The sequence below is a fragment of the Gossypium raimondii genome, chromosome 10 (genome assembly GCF_025698545.1).
Source record: "Gossypium raimondii isolate GPD5lz chromosome 10, ASM2569854v1, whole genome shotgun sequence".
NCBI lineage: Eukaryota > Viridiplantae > Streptophyta > Magnoliopsida > Malvales > Malvaceae > Gossypium > Gossypium raimondii.
Window position 1 is genome coordinate 107,671 of NC_068574.1, and position 16,585 is coordinate 124,255.

Genomic DNA, 16,585 nt, shown 5'->3' on the forward strand with positions numbered 1-16,585 from the left:
TTAAATATTTTATAGAAATAATTACCTATATATGTATTTAAAAGTTAAACTAATTTTATTGGCATTTCAATAATATCAAAATAAGATTTACTACTATGAAACTTAGGTTTTTAAAAAAGTTATTTTATTATTTTAAATTAAAAACTCCGTGATAAATTTTAATTATTTTCTCCATTTTGTAAGTGAAGAAAAAGAATTGTTAAGTCCATTATGAGATTTGCAACGTTATTAAGGGAATATTTACTATTAAAAAACTTAAAGATCGAAAAGGAGAAGTCCCAAGGCCAAAACAAAATTAAAAAGAAAATCATCGTTTATCGAATAAATATTTACTTAATATTTATATTTTTCCCAGAGTGTAAAAATTAAAAATTAACAAAAAAAAAAAACAGACCCACAAAATCCCCAAATTGAAGCCCTCTATTTGCAAACCCCAATCCCTGGAAATTTAATTCGATTCGCCCCCTTTTCTTCGTCGTCTTCTTCTCGTCTCCGTCTCATACTGTCTCTTGGCAACGTACGCTCGTGTCAATTTCCCTTCGCACGTGTGATTCTTGCAGTGTTTCGCCGACTCCTTTCTCTTGCCTTTTCTATTTCCCGATCGCCGTCTTACTATAGGAAGTCTCGAAGCTCCGATCGAAGCTACTTTTGTTTCTGCTTTCATTTTTTCATTCTTTCTTCAGGTTTGTTTTTAGGGTTTTCATTATCTCCTTCAATGATTTAGGAAAGTAATGTTCTTTTCATTTATTATCTTAGGGTTATTGATTTTCTTTGTGTTAAATTCACTAATTAAATTCACTAATTAGGATCCTGTTTTATCTTTGAATTTCAAATTGGGTTTTTTCTTGCTTCATTGATCGTAATTCCCATAATTCCATCCAATTTAGTGAATTCTGGTTTCGATTTGTTAAACAATTAAATTTTTTGTATTTGAGCTTTAATCATTGGATTATGAGTTAATTTATTCAATTTTCCTCAAAGATATAAGCAGGGTGCATAATATATAGAGAATGCCGTGACACTGATGTATTTGAAGTGATAATTTAACAAGGGAAACAAAGAAGGAAGCATGAGTGGTGGTGGATGGTTGTATTGTACGGCAAGAGTGTGGAATAAGTTATGTAGTTGTTTCTAGTTGTGGTTCTTACTAAAACAAGGAAAAAACGAAGAAGGAATAAGCATAGAAATGAATGTGCAGGCACATATGTCAGGACAGATATCAGGACAGGTACCTAATCAAGGGGGATTGCCCCAGCAAAATGGGAACCCTCTCCAGCCTTCCCAGATGCAGAATTTAGGTGTTGCTGGAGGTGTGGGTGTTTCTGGTGTTGTTGGCACTGGAGGTCCTCATAATACGTTGAATATGGACACGGACCTCATGAGAATACGTGAATTTATGCGAGGAAAGATGTAAGATTTTCTATAAGTAGTATTGTTTACCTTGTTTTATGAAATGTCTGCATCTGCTGATTGATTTAATTTAAACTTTATATAGAGTAATTTGGAATAGAAGGTGCATTAGATGCTGACTTATACTGTCTGAATGCTATTTAGCATGAACTGAAGCTTTTTTGCTTATTTCATTCCATCATTTTCTTTTCTGTATGCATGTGTGTTTGCATGTACAATTGTGCATGTTTGTGATGCTTGTGTACAGCTAGATGCTGAGTCTTAGATAATCATCTTCGCTGTCATTGATTCTTATATAATCATTATCGCTAGGTAGTTTCTTCTTTGATCAATCTATATGTAGAGATTAGGCAATTCCGTCTTAGAATTGTCTTGTTATTGTATGTATGTATAGAGATCACTATTGATACCTAATGCTACTACTACCAATCTCATTTCTGTCAGCACTGAGATTCTAAAATTGCGGAACCAGCATCCTATTACTGAAGCATCAATGATGAAGTTTCGGGATTTTGCGAGACGGTTGGAAGAAGGTCTATTTAAGATCGCTCGTACAAAGGTTAATTAGTTTAGTTGTATTCTTCCTTTATTTTTCCTCATTTATTTTTCTCATTTCTTTATTTTCTTCCATGCTATAGAAGCACATTACTTTGCATTCTTTTGATGATTTTTATGCTACAACCTTCTTTCCCCTCTATTTCTAATGCTTGAAATTGTTTTTCTAGGAGGACTATGCAAATTTGAATACTTTAGAGCAACGTTTACAGATTCTAATAAAGGGTAGCAGAAATGTACACAACCAACGACATCCACAGCTTGTTAATTCGGCATCAGCAGCAGTTGGTACCATGATACCGACCCCGGGTATGTCGCACAGTGGCAATCCTAGCATGGTTACATCTTCTATAGATACTTCTATGATTGCTGTCAATGCTAGCATAGCTCCTACAACTGTGAATGCAGGAAATCTGTTGCCAACTGGTGGCATGAGTAGTGGCTCTTTCAGTAGATCTGAAGGTGAATCTGAACCTTATCTTTTAAAGTTAAATAGCATTTCCTGCTGATGCTAACTGAATGGTACTTTTTGTAGGAAATATATCTAATGGGTATCAACAGTCGCCTGCAAATTTTCCCATTGCTTCTGGTGGGATGTCATCAATTGGTGTCCCAAGAATGACTAGCCAAATGATTCCCACTCCAGGATTTAATAGTAATAACAATAACAGTAGCATTAATAATCAGTCTTACGTGAATAATCAACCTCCTAATAATGTTGGTGGGCTTTCAACTGTTGATTCAACTATGGTCTCTCAGCCACAGCAGCAGAAGCAACACATTGGTGGTCAAAACAGTCTTATTTTGCAGACCATTGGTAGCCAAATGGGCAGTGGCATCAGGTCTGGCTTGCAGCCGAAAAATTTTGGGTTTCCTAATGGGTCACTAAGTGGTGCATTAGGGATGATGGGAAACAATATGCAAATTGTTAATGAACTGGGGGCTTCTGGGGGATATCAGACTGCAACACCTTATACTAATTCATCTAAACCTTTGCAACAACACTTTGATCAACATCAGCGACCCTTAGTGCAAGGTAGCATATTGACTTCGTCTCTCTGCCCCTATATTTCCTAGTAATAATGAATGTGAATATGTAGTTATTGGATATACAAGTTGTCTCATAGAAAACAATTCTTTTCCTCAGGTGATGGATATGGTATGAACAATGCCGATTCTTTTGGTTCTGGAAATGTGTATGGTACTGTAACATCTGTTGGATCAATGGCCAACTCTCAGAATTTCAACCCAGTTAATTTGCAGTCTATGTCCAGAACAAATTCTTCTTTGATAAGCAACCAGTCGAATTTACATAGTGTGCAATCGGCTGCCCATCTGAAGCCTCAGTCCCTGGATCAGCTTGAAAAGATGAATTTCCAAATTCCCATTTCTTCAATAGATAATATCCTTCAGTCTAATCAACAATTTCAGCAGCAGCCCCATCAGTTCCAACAACAGAAGGTTTCACAACATCAGCAGAAGCAGCAAAACCTGCAGCATCAGAATTTGCTGAGCAATAGTGGTTATAGTCCGTCTCAGCTGATATCTGATATAGGCAGTCAAGTTAAGCATGAATCTGGATTGGAACACCATGATGAGATTTTACATCAGCAACCTTCTGAGCAATTTCAGCCTGAGTTGCAGAAGAACCATATGGAAGAGCTCTCTAGTCAGCAGGATATGCATTTGTCGCTGCCACAGAATTCTCAACAAATGCCACAGATACTGCATCAACACCAACTGGATTCAGAGTCTCATAATGATTATAAACTTTCAGCTGGATCCCAGCTGGAATCAGCTGTGCGGAGTCAGTGGCACCCTCATTCTCAAGTTCAGGTTCAAATGCCTGGGGATATGTCACATGAGCAGAATGTCCAAGAGGATTTCCGCCAGAGAATATCCGTGCAGGATGAAGCTCAGCGTAACAATTTATCTGCAGATGCATCTACTATTAGTCCAATGGTTGTTCCTAGAAGCTCATTGGATCAATCAAATTCAAGGGTTTCCATCTCTAGATCTGGAAATGGGAGCCATGATCGGCAGTTCAGAAATCAAGTGAGGTGGCTTTTGTTTTTGCGTCATGCTCGTAGGTGTAAAGCCTCCGAGGGAAAGTGTGATGGTAATTGTTTTACTGTCCGAAAGTTGTTGAGTCATATGGATATGTGTCAGTCATCTCGATGCTCGTATCCTCGTTGCCATCACTCCAAGATATTGATTCGTCATCACAAGACTTGTACAAATATAGCTTGCCCTGTTTGTGTTCCTGTTAACAATTATGTGCAGTCTCAAAAGGCCCGTGCTTGTCTAAACTCCACTTCTGGTTTGCCACCTTTGAGTAGTAGGTCTACTAGAACATATGATTCTGGAGATGTTTCAGCTAGAACGACTTCTACAACTACAGCAATTGATACTTCTGTTGACATACAACCTTCACTAAAACGCATGAAGATAGAGCATTTTTCTCGGTCTGCCATAGCTGAAAGTGAAGGTCCTGCAGTATCAGGTTCTGCTGTTACTGAACCTCATATATCTAAAGATATCAAACACCAAGATTACGAACATGGTGACAGGTGTATGCAAGTTAAACCTGAGCCTACGGAAGTAAAGGCGGAAGTCCCATTGAGTTCTGCTAAAGGTAGTCCTGCTGTTATTGAGATGAAGGATGATGGAGATGACATTTGCAAACCAAAGGCTGATGGAAAACCTATTACATGTGATGAATTTTCTGGCCTGCCTAAGCAAGAAAATGTTAAGATTGAGAAGGAGCCTGACTTTGCTGATCAAGAAAATACAGCACAGTCTTCTGAAAATGCATCTGGAACTAAGTCTGGGAAACCAAAAATAAAGGGGGTATCATTGACTGAATTGTTCACCCCTGAGCAAGTTAGGGAGCATATTAAAGGTCTCAGACAATGGGTTGGCCAGGTACACTTCATTTGTGGTGTAATGCTTTGTTTGAAGCTTTATTTTTTGTATGTAGATCATTGATAAATCATAGGAGGTAATATGTGCTAGCTTTCGAAAGCAGAAACTGGACTTGGTGACAAAAAATGTATTGAGGATAGTTCTTTACTTTTTTCAGAGTAAATCAAAGGCTGAAAAGAACCAAGCAATGGAGCACTCAATGAGTGAGAACTCCTGTCAATTATGTGCAGTTGAGAAACTTACTTTTGAACCACCACCTATTTATTGTAGCACTTGTGGTGCTCGCATTAAGCGGAATGCAATGTACTACACAATGGGAGCTGGCGATACACGACATTACTTTTGTATTCCATGTCATAATGAGGCTCGTGGAGATACCATTATTGTTGATGGAACTGCCATTCCAAAAGGAAGGCTTGAGAAGAAGAAGAATGATGAAGAGACTGAAGAATGGGTCTGTAGAATGCTTACATTTTGTGCAATTATCTTTCATGATCATCCCTAGAAGTTGTGTTTTCATTTTTCTGTCTTCATAAAATTGTGCAGTGGGTTCAATGTGACAAATGTGAGGCTTGGCAGCATCAAATTTGTGCTTTATTTAATGGTCGAAGGAATGACGGCGGGCAAGCTGAATATACTTGCCCCAATTGCTATATTACCGAGGTCGAAAGAGGAGAGCGCAAGCCCTTACCTCAGAGTGCTGTCCTTGGGGCCAAAGATTTGCCAAGAACAATCCTTAGTGACCACATAGAGCAGCGATTATTTAGGAGACTGAAACAGGAAAGACTAGAGAGGGCAAGGGTTCAAGGAAAAAGTTATGATGAGGTGATTAATGGATCATGATCTCTTGCTGACGGTTGATTCTATGTTACACATGTTTGTCCTTTTTGACTTTTTTGTTGCTGAAAGATGTTTGATATGTTACAAAATTGTGCACACATACACAAGAAAAACAAAAGTAAGAACGAAAAGTAATATTCAAGTAAGTTTCCTTGTTTCTGGTTATGTATTGAAGTAACAAAAACTGTAGGGATATCTAAGTTAAAGCCCTTTTGCTTGTGATTGAGCATGTTGCTTGGAGTGAGTTTGTTTATGCTGAGGAGAACATTGAAGATTGGAGTAGTTGTATCTGTCCTAATTTATGTTTGAAGACCAGTGGCTTTGATTGGTGTTTAATATTTGCTACCCATTTTATCTAGTTATAGGTCATTTAGCTCCAAAGCTTATCATTCATATGACTTAGCATAAACTTCCCATTCCTTTGGCTTGGGCCAGTTAACCATTTTCTGTATATGGAATTTCTTCTTGGTATTCTTGGTTTCTTTTTTTGTTCTTTTCTCATTGATATTTCCAAAGCTTATCAATCATAGGATGGGGTTTAAATTTCAGATTCCTTTGGCTTATATTATGGAGTTTCTTCTTGGCATTCCTGTTGATTTCTTTTTCATTCTTTTGAAGTCACATGCTAGTCCTCTACATGGAGTTCTGCTGCTGTAGGTAATAAGCTCATTTGTTGCTTCATCGATATTTCCAGGTTCCTGGGGCTGAGGCACTTGTAGTTAGAGTTGTTTCATCAGTTGACAAAAAGCTGGAAGTGAAGCCACGGTTTCTTGAAATTTTTCAAGAAGAGAACTACCCACCAGAATTTCCATATAAATCAAAGGTGTGAAGGGTATAGATTAAGCTTAAACACATGCTTTTCTGTCTGTGTGCTTTCTCTTGTTGGGATTGATAAAGTGTAATCCATGCTTGTATGTTTGGATTGGCACTTAAATTCTAATTATTAAATGCTAATAATTTATTATTTTCTCTTTCAGGTAGTTTTGTTGTTTCAGAAGATAGAAGGGGTAGAAGTATGCTTGTTTGGCATGTATGTTCAAGAATTTGGATCAGAATGTGCATTCCCAAATCAGCGCCGTGTTTATCTGTCATACCTAGATTCAGTCAAGTATTTCCGGCCTGAGGTTAAAGCAGTTACTGGAGAGGCCCTCCGTACATTTGTTTACCATGAAATTCTTGTAAGTCTAAGCTTCTCCTGAATTCTATTTAATTGAGATCATTGTCTGTGGTATCGGATTCTAATCCTTTATTTTCCAGATTGGATACCTTGAATACTGCAAGAAGCGTGGTTTTACAAGTTGCTATATATGGGCTTGCCCTCCACTAAAGGGTGAAGATTATATCTTGTATTGTCATCCAGAAATTCAAAAGACACCTAAATCAGATAAATTGCGAGAATGGTAATGCAAATAGTATTCAAGAAATTTCTCTTCTTAATTCCTTAATCTGCATCTGAAGTTATAATTTTATAATGACACGGTCGAATAATCTCCCTAGTATGTGTGATGCTGTTTCAGGTATTTATCGATGTTAAGGAAAGCTGCCAAGGAAAAAATTGTAGTTGATCTTACTAATTTATATGATCATTTCTTTGTATACGCTGGTGAATGTAAGGCCAAGGTGACAGCTGCTAGGCTGCCATATTTTGATGGTGATTACTGGCCTGGGGCTGCCGAAGATCTAATCAATCAACTTCGTCAAGAAGAAGATGGCAGAAAGCTGAACAGAAAAGGAACAACGAAAAAGACCATAACAAAAAGGGCTTTAAAAGCCTCTGGTCAGTCTGATCTCTCTGCTAACGCCTCCAAAGATCTGCTACTGATGCATAAAGTAATTTCTTTTCTTCCTAATCTTTTAGCTCTTGTTTTGCTCCTGTTCAAAGCTACTAGATGTGATAAATTACCATTCTTGCTATCTTGGATTTTTCTTGTAATGATCCAAGGATTTAATTGGTTATTTTATGCTTTTCCTTTTCTCTTTTCTTGATTCACTTCAGCTTGGTGAGACCATTTCCCCGATGAAGGAGGATTTTATCATGGTTCACTTGCAGCATTGTTGCAGTCATTGTTGTATTCTAATGGTATCTGGAACCCGCTGGGTCTGCAACCAGTGCAAAAACTTTCAAATTTGTGATAAGTAAGATTGCTACCCTATTCGCGTTGTTGTATTCCTTTTCCCCTGGTTAGAAGCCTGATCGATGCAATTCCTGTCTTTGGTCTTTTCTCCCATTACTATCTTCATCTATTCTTGTTTCCTCTGACTAGGACTGTGTTCTAACGTCTTCTTCTTTATACTTTCACAGGTGCTATGAAGTAGAGCAGAAACGTGAAGAAAGAGAGAGACATCCCATCAATCAGAGGGAAAAACATGTATTCTATCCTGTAAGTTTCTCAGGGTACTAACCATAATTTTACTTCCAGTATTTTGTTTGTTGCTATGCAAACCTGTCTTATTTTTTTCTAACTCGGTTTTTTATTTTGGAAAATTGTTATTGTGCAGGTTGAAATTACTGATGTACCTACTGATACAAAGGATAAAGATGAAATTCTTGAGAGTGAATTTTTTGATACTAGGCAGGCATTTTTGAGTCTTTGTCAAGGGAATCATTATCAGTATGATACCCTAAGACGGGCTAAACATTCCTCGATGATGGTCCTGTACCATCTTCACAATCCAACTGCTCCTGCATTTGTGACAACCTGTAACGTATGTCATCTGGACATTGAAACTGGTCAAGGCTGGCGCTGTGAAGTTTGCCCTGATTTCGATGTGTGCAATGCATGTTTCCAACGGGATGGGGGTATTGATCATCCTCATAAGTTAACAAACCATCCATCCATGGCTGAACGTGATGCACAGAATAAAGAGGCTAGGCAACTACGGGTTCTGCAGGTATTTTTTACTTAAAATTTTTGAACTTTGTATTTGTTTTTTGTCTTCGCAGTGATTCGTTGGGTGTGGTTAATTGGCTAAATGCCATTTAAACATACAAGCATGCATGTGGTATTTATGGCATACTATATTATATTAGTTAAGAGAACAGCAGTGGTTTATATCTGATGATAGCTTGTATCAAGACCCCTTTTTATTCTTACTTGGGGCTTATTGAACCTAAAAGGCCTGGTAATGTTTGACTAAACGACTCTCTAATTGGATATTATGAGATTTTATTGGCCCTCTGCACTTGAATATCCAATATTTTAAATGCTAACTCGCATTGAAGTATTTATGTTACCTGAATATATATATATTATTTTTCCTTCCGATTTGGCAAATAGATTGTTGGAAAATAAGTGTGACTGTATGCGTCCAAATATGGCTGATTCCAGATGTGTTATTCTAATATGATTGTTTCTTGGCATTTTGCAGCTTAGGAAAATGCTTGACCTTTTGGTGCATGCATCACAATGTCGTTCTGCGCACTGCCAATACCCAAATTGTCGGAAAGTGAAGGGGCTTTTCCGCCATGGTATCCAATGCAAAACACGTGCTTCTGGTGGCTGTGTACTTTGTAAGAAAATGTGGTATCTACTGCAACTTCATGCACGAGCATGCAAAGAATCCGAATGCCATGTACCGCGTTGCAGGTACACACACAAGTCTCTAACCTTCTTGAAGAGTCATATGCTATGCTTCTTTCTCTGTTTGTGCTCATGGGTTTAAAGTTAAATCTGATAACGTTAAATTTGTTAATTAATACAGAGATCTTAAGGACCATTTGAAGAGGCTTCAGCAACAGTCTGATTCACGGCGAAGGGCTGCTGTGATGGAGATGATGAGACAGAGAGCTGCAGAGGTTGCTGGTAGTTCCGGGTAAAACCAAACTGTAAATATGTTTTGATAAAAGAAAATGCTACTCCACTGGTTCACTTATTCGAACTAGGTGGCGATGGGGGGAAAACCGGCACATCTAGAAGCTCGGAAGGGGATAGGCATACAATTAAGGATAAAACAGATTGATTAAGGGAGCAATAATTGTTTGAATGACTGAATTCCCTTAAAAGAGAAGCTGGCAGCAAGGGAAGTTGTTGGAGAGATGTGGTGTGCCTGCAACAGCTGGTAACAATGGTCCTCCCCTCTTGTGTCGGAGTTGAAGTAGTGATGCGTGTCGGTGATTCTTTAATTTTGCATCTTAGTTTATCTGTGGACTGGTACCGGTGGAGGTGGGGTGGCTAGTGTACTATAATTGTTCTAATTTGGTATTTTATTGACTTTTTTCTTTTCTTCTAATTACATGGGGATGTGAGGGAGGGAGGGAGTTTTAAAAGTCTTTTCCTTTTTCTATGCTGTTTTCCCCCTTTGAACATTGTTGGTCTTAGAATTGCTTCTTAAATAAGTAGCATTTGGAGAACTCCAGCAGCAATTCATATGTCATATTGATTTTATTTTATTTATGTAATTCTAATGTAAACATTTTTCTTTTACCATTTACTTGTCTTCTGTAGTATCTTTTAAATTTCAAAGTGATGTTTGTTTTGGAAAACGCTGCTGCTGCTTCTGCTGCTTTATGTATGTATAAAATCCATAACAGATTAACAGAAGATTTTATATTATACAACAGATAGACACAACAATACAAAAAAAGCGTAAGCATGACATGGAATACACAAATTAACATATATGACCATCTGGATCTTGTAATGAAAATATAGAAAGTGAAGCTTAGCTGATCCGTTAGGAGTAATAGAAATAAAAATTCAATAGCTTGACCCAGGCCAGAAACAATTTGCTTCTGTCCAAATTTCCCAGGTGCCATAGATACGCCATAAATTCAATTACTACCTTTCTACAGTGGATGGATCTACAAAACCAAATCAAAATTCCCACTTGTTACTGCTCAGGATTTTCTACCTCGGCCTCAGCTTCGTCCATACGAAGCCTTTTCGGACTTGATTTCAGTTTACAATCCTCCACATTGGGAGCTTTATGCTTTGATGGTAGAGATGTTGGTGACTCGGTTTTGGACTCACAAGGCTCGGTTTCTGATGCAATCTTTGATGGCAGTTCAGAGTTTGAGTTCGGAATTAAGGCATTGCCAGCTTTCTGCTGTTCCTCCAACATCTTCTGCAAATACCTTGCATGTTCTTCTATGCGTAACTGAAGCGACCTTTGTAGCTGTGCATTATTCAAATACATACAGAAATAGAACATCAACAGAATTCAAACCAATCAAATAACAAAGCTACTTAAATCGCACTCAATTGTGTCGTATTAATTGGTACATTCAGCTACAAACATGATAAATACCTCCAGCTGTTCATGCAATTGTTTCTGTACTTCCATCTGCATGCGCAAAGCTTCCGTAATATGCATTCCCCTGCTCACAAATGTGAAAAACCATTAGTTTACGTGTAGATTCTATTTTTTTTTCTAGATTCAAATAATATTAAAATTAATATCTACTACAAATTTGGAACCGATGTTGATTTTAACCATTGGATATTTATTATCCAAATTTACTTTGTTTTAGCAGATAATGAATTTGGATATCTATATATTCTATTCAATGGATAATGTTATCTAAGTCGAATTCAATTCTAGATAATAATATTCAAATTATTGCAGATATAAACATATTTGGATTTCAAAGCAGCTATGCGGATTTGGATATCTCAAAAAATGCAGATGTTTGACCCGCTATCATGAGTAATCTTATTCAAGAAAAAGAAAAAGGAAAAAAAGAAATAGAGAAAATAATGCAAGAGATACCCTCTTTTCTTTCCATCACTTTCATTGCTGCTTGAAGCTGGTTTCTTTTCTTCAGAGCTAGAAGAAGTCTTCCTCTCTGAAAAGTTCAAAAAGCCAAAAAACGTGTAAAAGCTTGCGCATTACATTAGAAGAATATTAAAAACATAAATTCGGATATTCATCAGCCGAATTTGCTTCACTTCTGCAGATAATGAATCAATTACCTTCTTTTTTCTCTGGCATATATTTGGCAAGTCGATATTTCTGTAGAGTTAAAAGATTATATCAATATTACTGCTCAGAACATAGCTTAATTATTCATGTGAGTGTTGCATATTGAGTATCTAAAATGAATACGTTAAAAAATTTCATAAAGTTTTTTTTTTTTTTTTTATATGTATTTGAAGGATTTTTGGTAGGGTATAGTCAAGCTAAGCTTAATCTATCGAAAGGTCAAGCTCTATCGAGTTTTATTTTCAAAGCTCAAGCATGATTTGAGATGATGATCTCACGATTGACTTCAAGCTCGATAATTTGTTCTTAAGTTGTAGTTGAAATTTTCAACATTAATTAAAACTAAAAAAATATATATTTTAGAAAGAAAAAAAGCTCCATTAAGCACGCGAGTTAAGTATTAGGACACTGCAGTTCGGCTCACTCGATAGCTCGATATTCTACAGTTCAACTCTACAATAACTGAGCAAAATTTAAATATTTTCTAAGCCAAACCCAAGTATTAGGATACTTGAATTTGGCTCCCTCAATAGCTCGAGATGAAAGAGTTCAATAGATAATGACCAAGTAAAATTCGAATTTTTTCTAAACCGAGGCTGAGTAACTTGCGAGCAGTAATGTATAATTTACATCCCTAATCCTTAAGAAACATAAATCTATACTCGTACAAATATGTATTTAATATGAGTTTCGGACACAAATATATGAAAAATCATCTTATAGAATTGCTTAAGTACCTGTAAGTGGCTTTTCACATGGTAGATAGTCAAACCTTCAACATTCATAAGCTTTAATACACCCTTTGGAGTTGCCTCTGCATCATGCATTCATATAATGAGTTTTTGAATATGGAACATTTATTTTTATATCCTAAAATTTTTAAAATCATTTAAAAATTAAATGAAAAATATAGATGAATTTGGTTGCAGTTTTTTTTTAAACTTCTGAACTAAAAACCAACTTGAATTTATATAACTGTTATTCTAAATCAAAACCGAAAATCAAACCCAACACTACGTTTGAAATCAGTTTTTGGTTTTCTCGGTTTTTCTGCTTAGCCCTACTATATCCATATCTGAAAAATGAAAAAGTGGGAATAAGAGCTACTTACTTTCAGGGCCATGAAGCTTGTTGACAGCCTCAACAAAACGCTCATGCAGCTCAGGAGTCCATCTCATTCTTGGTTTGAGAACGGCCGCAGCTGCTCCAGACATTGCAGGACCATCAATCGTTGGTGAAACAGAATTAGTGTTTTGGTTGCATTTCAACTCTACAGTTGGCTTTGCTGATGAAGGTGGACATGTTTCATATATTTCCTAAATTGCCAGGCAATCAAGAAAGGATGAAAACATATATATTACTTGGACTCAGTTATGTCCTATCAACATACAACATAGGTATTATCAACCTACGTTGCTCTGGGTTTTTTTGGCTCATACATGAGTAACGGGATATGACCATATCCAAGTTAAAAACGTACTCATATCCAACACTCACACCTAAGTTCAAGTATCATAGTTATCAACAATTAGATATAACGAAGAACATACTTACATCAAGTCTGGGATTTTCTCCATGGTCAGTGATAGCAATGTCAAGTTCATCAGACAAAAACTGTAACTCTAACTGCTCAGTTGTGATGCCAAAATCATCACTTTCACAATGCATACCATAAAAGCAACCATCAGAGGAAGCATCTGCAGGCAGATTAAGGAAGTCCTTCATGATAATTTCAGAGTGACCCTCATTATATGGATTGTTCAAATCCTCACTAAACATGGCCGGAGATTTTGATGAATCGACAGAGGAAATGAACTGGTGGCGTGTGGGAGGGTGTGGAAGAAATGGCAAATTACCGAGCTGCCGTTGCGTTTCGGATGTTGACGATGATGACAAATATAAACTGGTACAGAACACAGAAGAACTTGAAGATGCATTCTTAGCATCAGACCTTGGAGAGTTGAAGGGAAATGAAAGTCGGGATGAACATTCACCGGCCATCGATGATTGACCTTCAGATTTTATGCTCAGAATCTTATGAGCTGGAAATGCTGCTATAGGATATCGCTCTCCAATTCCCTTGCTAGGCTCACTTTGTGTCATAAGCCAGATGCAAGGACTGCACGCTGTTGTCACCAAAGGTTACATGCTTCAAAATATTTAGAACTTCAAATCTGAATAAGTTTTGTTGATCTGAACTCAACAAAAAACATAATCCTTTCCCAGAGAAGGACCTGGAAAACACAACAGAAACTAAGCACTCAGCATAACAGCATTGAATAAACCAAGAAAACAAATATATTTCATGATTAAAATCCGATTAACCAAATGATTGAGAAGATAAAAAGAAACTCAGAACTGAACTTTATATGCATACAATGCCTCACACCAAGATCATATAAGGATCAAATGTCTTGGTCAATTGCTATAGGCTTAACATACAAAAATGAACCTTCTCTTCACTATCATCATCATGATATATGCTTTATCATTCTCTGCCACTATATATCGGAGCAAATTTGTGGATCAGTTGTATCAGAAACAATGAAACAAATATCATATTCTTACAACTATCAGAATTGGTACCACATGAACTATAAGCAGACAAATATCACGTGGATACCATGATTTCTGAACTAAAAACCAAATTATATGGTTCCCTACAGATAAGCAGTGTTGGACTGCCCGGCATTAAGGTAATGCTATTAAATGATGAAACCTCCGTTACATGATACTAGACATATACATTTAGCAGTACTCCATAATTAGAGTTGTGGAAAAGAGAACAGGTGCTGAACAAAAGAGATAAACATCAATCATGCATAGCAACTCCGACCCATAAAAGGTTTTTTCAGTAGATAAGCTCCATCGTATAAATTCTTCAAGTAGATAAAACAAAATACGAAGAGAACAGTCCGGAAGAGTGTTGGACATTGGAGAATAGGAATCTCATGTCTCCAAGGGACCAACAGGCAAAAGTTTACAGTTCACAACTTGGCATAAGAATGATAGCTTTTTGACAACTTCAACATTTGCAATCTATATCAATCTATTCACCATAATAACCACAAACCTATAAGCATAATTATTCTAACAAAAAGAGGTATCCTGTGAATTTCACCTATGTAACTGGAGCTCGGGCACAGGTATGTGTACTTCAAGGATACTTGGAGGTCATATCCCATATCTATGTGTCCATATACTTGGACCGAAAAAGAAGAGTGAGCATCATAAAATTCTATAGCCGTTCTTCAAAAAACTTTGCTAAGATAGTTGTTTGTATGCTTAAACCCAATCAGGACTTTCCACATACAAATAAAAAGCAGTTTGTATCACCATAAATGCAAAAGCAAATTGAAATGCATAATTGACCCTCCACCCAAATACATCTCTCTAAACTTTTGTACTCGTGTGAGAGTGTTGGGTATAGCATATAAACTCTGAAAACAAAGGGAGCCATTGAAATCCCAATTACCTAAAAAAAAGCCCGCCGAGAATTAAAATCTCACAAAACAAAAGCCAGATTTGTTATTAAGACCCCCTATATAATAGACATCCATTCTTATCCAGATTTGTATATATGCATATACATATATAAACATACAGCTAAGAAGACTGAGAGCAATAGATATAAATTAGTTGAATCTTTGCAGACAAATGAATCTGATATTGTCTGGTTCAATTTATGACTAAACAACACAGATCTTAGAAACATAAAAATAAGAACACATGTAAATAAAAATGCGTATACACAATTACACATACCTAGTTTTTGGCTTCTGCCATGAAAATTCTGAACTGAATGCAAATAGAAAAGACGTAATGAGATGAAAGAGCTACTCTCTTCTTCTTCTAGATTTGGCTGCGCTCAATCAGCTTTTGTTTTTATAAAGAAAATGAATGATTGATAAACTACATCAGCATCATCATTTTACGCGCCTTTATTAAATACTGATATGCACGTACCAATGAGGTGCAATGTTTTGGTACTTGGTACTCTACTGTGTGCTGGTGCTAACGTCAACTTTTCTTTTCTTTTCTTTTCTTTTTTGCTTTTTTTTCCTTGTTAAGTTTTTTTTTTTACCAATTAAAGGTTAAAATATATATTACATTATTTTTAATTCAGTATATTACACTATAATTTCGATTTAATGTAATATTACATATAAAATTGATATGATAGTGACATGATAATAGTCAACTCAAAAGTGATTAAGTTTTTATTCAGTTGATATTATCATTATTATCGATATAGAAAAGTGTGAGTTTAATCACGTTGAAATACTTTTATACACTTATTTAGTTACATAAAAATAATATTATGAAAAAGGACATTACGGCAGCCAATAATTTTGTTAGTGTTGTACATAACAATTACAAAAAGGAAGTGTGTTAGCCAAAAGTTGGTATTGTATGGATGATCGTGAATACCCTCTTTCCAAATACCTTCAACTTCAATTCCAATGTTATTTGATAGTGGATTTTTGGTTAAACACTCGTAATTTTATTTTATGTGGGTGACATTGACAAGCAAACACATTAGTGCAAGTTGAAATTTGTATCACCATTTGAATATTAAATGAAGGGGTCCATTAAATCATTAAGGTGAAGAAGCTCGGAGATGATGATGCAATTTGTGTGCAAAAATTTGTTATTATAAAACATTGTTGAAAAACGGGTTCCATATTTGGCCCCTTTTTATCTTTATTTACAGCCTTGTCCCCACACCATGTTTGATATGTAAAGGTGAAATGGGAAGAGGAAAATGGATACATAGCTCGTCAAGGAGTGCAACGGTTGCCAATGTGTCACAATCTTGGATCTTTTTTGTGGTGTAAGCTTTGTGGGGTCTTTCTTAACCAGCATCTTTTTGGGTATATATTAACAATTCCTCTTGTTTCCCCTTTTATATTCTTTTTATCTTACTATAATT

At 36.3% G+C, this 16,585-nt stretch overlaps 2 protein-coding genes across 5 annotated transcripts; one reads left to right on the forward strand and one right to left on the reverse strand.

The window, feature by feature from the left end:
• The first annotated feature begins 366 nt into the window (after positions 1–366).
• On the forward strand, positions 367–10,157 carry LOC105776297 (histone acetyltransferase HAC1). 3 transcript variants are annotated; one of them, XM_012598868.2, is made up of 17 exons: positions 367–683; positions 982–1,410; positions 1,855–1,969; positions 2,136–2,427; positions 2,501–3,001; positions 3,113–4,890; positions 5,048–5,344; positions 5,437–5,715; positions 6,425–6,553; positions 6,708–6,908; positions 6,988–7,130; positions 7,248–7,560; positions 7,727–7,866; positions 8,033–8,111; positions 8,230–8,622; positions 9,100–9,317; positions 9,433–10,157. In XM_012598868.2, the coding sequence occupies exons 2-17, from the start codon at positions 1,187–1,189 to the stop codon at positions 9,545–9,547; spliced, it is 5,217 nt and encodes a 1,738-aa protein (XP_012454322.1). In that variant the 5' UTR covers positions 367–683; positions 982–1,186; the 3' UTR covers positions 9,548–10,157. The 3 variants fall into 3 exon arrangements, with proteins under 3 accessions (XP_012454322.1, XP_052478069.1, XP_012454323.2); XM_052622109.1 differs by having other exon boundaries at positions 1,052–1,410; XM_012598869.2 differs by having other exon boundaries at positions 1,199–1,410.
• A 105-nt stretch (positions 10,158–10,262) lies between these two features.
• On the reverse strand, positions 10,263–15,566 carry LOC105776298 (myb family transcription factor PHL6). 2 transcript variants are annotated; one of them, XM_012598870.2, is made up of 8 exons: positions 15,418–15,566; positions 13,207–13,886; positions 12,764–12,968; positions 12,390–12,466; positions 11,643–11,682; positions 11,440–11,515; positions 10,978–11,047; positions 10,263–10,845 (listed from the first exon to the last, which is right to left on the reverse strand). In XM_012598870.2, the coding sequence occupies exons 2-8, from the start codon at positions 13,753–13,755 to the stop codon at positions 10,561–10,563; spliced, it is 1,302 nt and encodes a 433-aa protein (XP_012454324.1). In that variant the 5' UTR covers positions 13,756–13,886; positions 15,418–15,566; the 3' UTR covers positions 10,263–10,560. The 2 variants fall into 2 exon arrangements, with proteins under 2 accessions (XP_012454324.1, XP_012454325.1); XM_012598871.2 differs by lacking the exon at positions 15,418–15,566 and adding an exon at positions 14,774–14,860.
• Between the last annotated feature and the right edge of the window lie 1,019 nt (positions 15,567–16,585).

Bases quoted from the DNA above. Each gene is read 5' to 3' on its own strand.
- LOC105776297 (XM_012598868.2), top strand. From the start codon at position 1,187: ATGAATGTGCAGGCACATATGTCAGGACAGATATCAGGACAGGTACCT. The intron at 1,970-2,135 runs GTTAATTAGTTT...TTGTTTTTCTAG, and splicing joins TTAAGATCGCTCGTACAAAG to GAGGACTATGCAAATTTGAA. The intron at 7,131-7,247 runs GTAATGCAAATA...ATGCTGTTTCAG, and splicing joins TCAGATAAATTGCGAGAATG to GTATTTATCGATGTTAAGGA.
- LOC105776298 (XM_012598870.2), bottom strand. From the start codon at position 13,755: ATGACACAAAGTGAGCCTAGCAAGGGAATTGGAGAGCGATATCCTATA. The intron at 12,969-13,206 runs GTAAGTATGTTC...CTGGCAATTTAG, and splicing joins GAGAAAATCCCAGACTTGAT to GAAATATATGAAACATGTCC. The intron at 11,516-11,642 runs GTAATTGATTCA...TGAACTTTTCAG, and splicing joins TATGCCAGAGAAAAAAGAAG to AGAGGAAGACTTCTTCTAGC.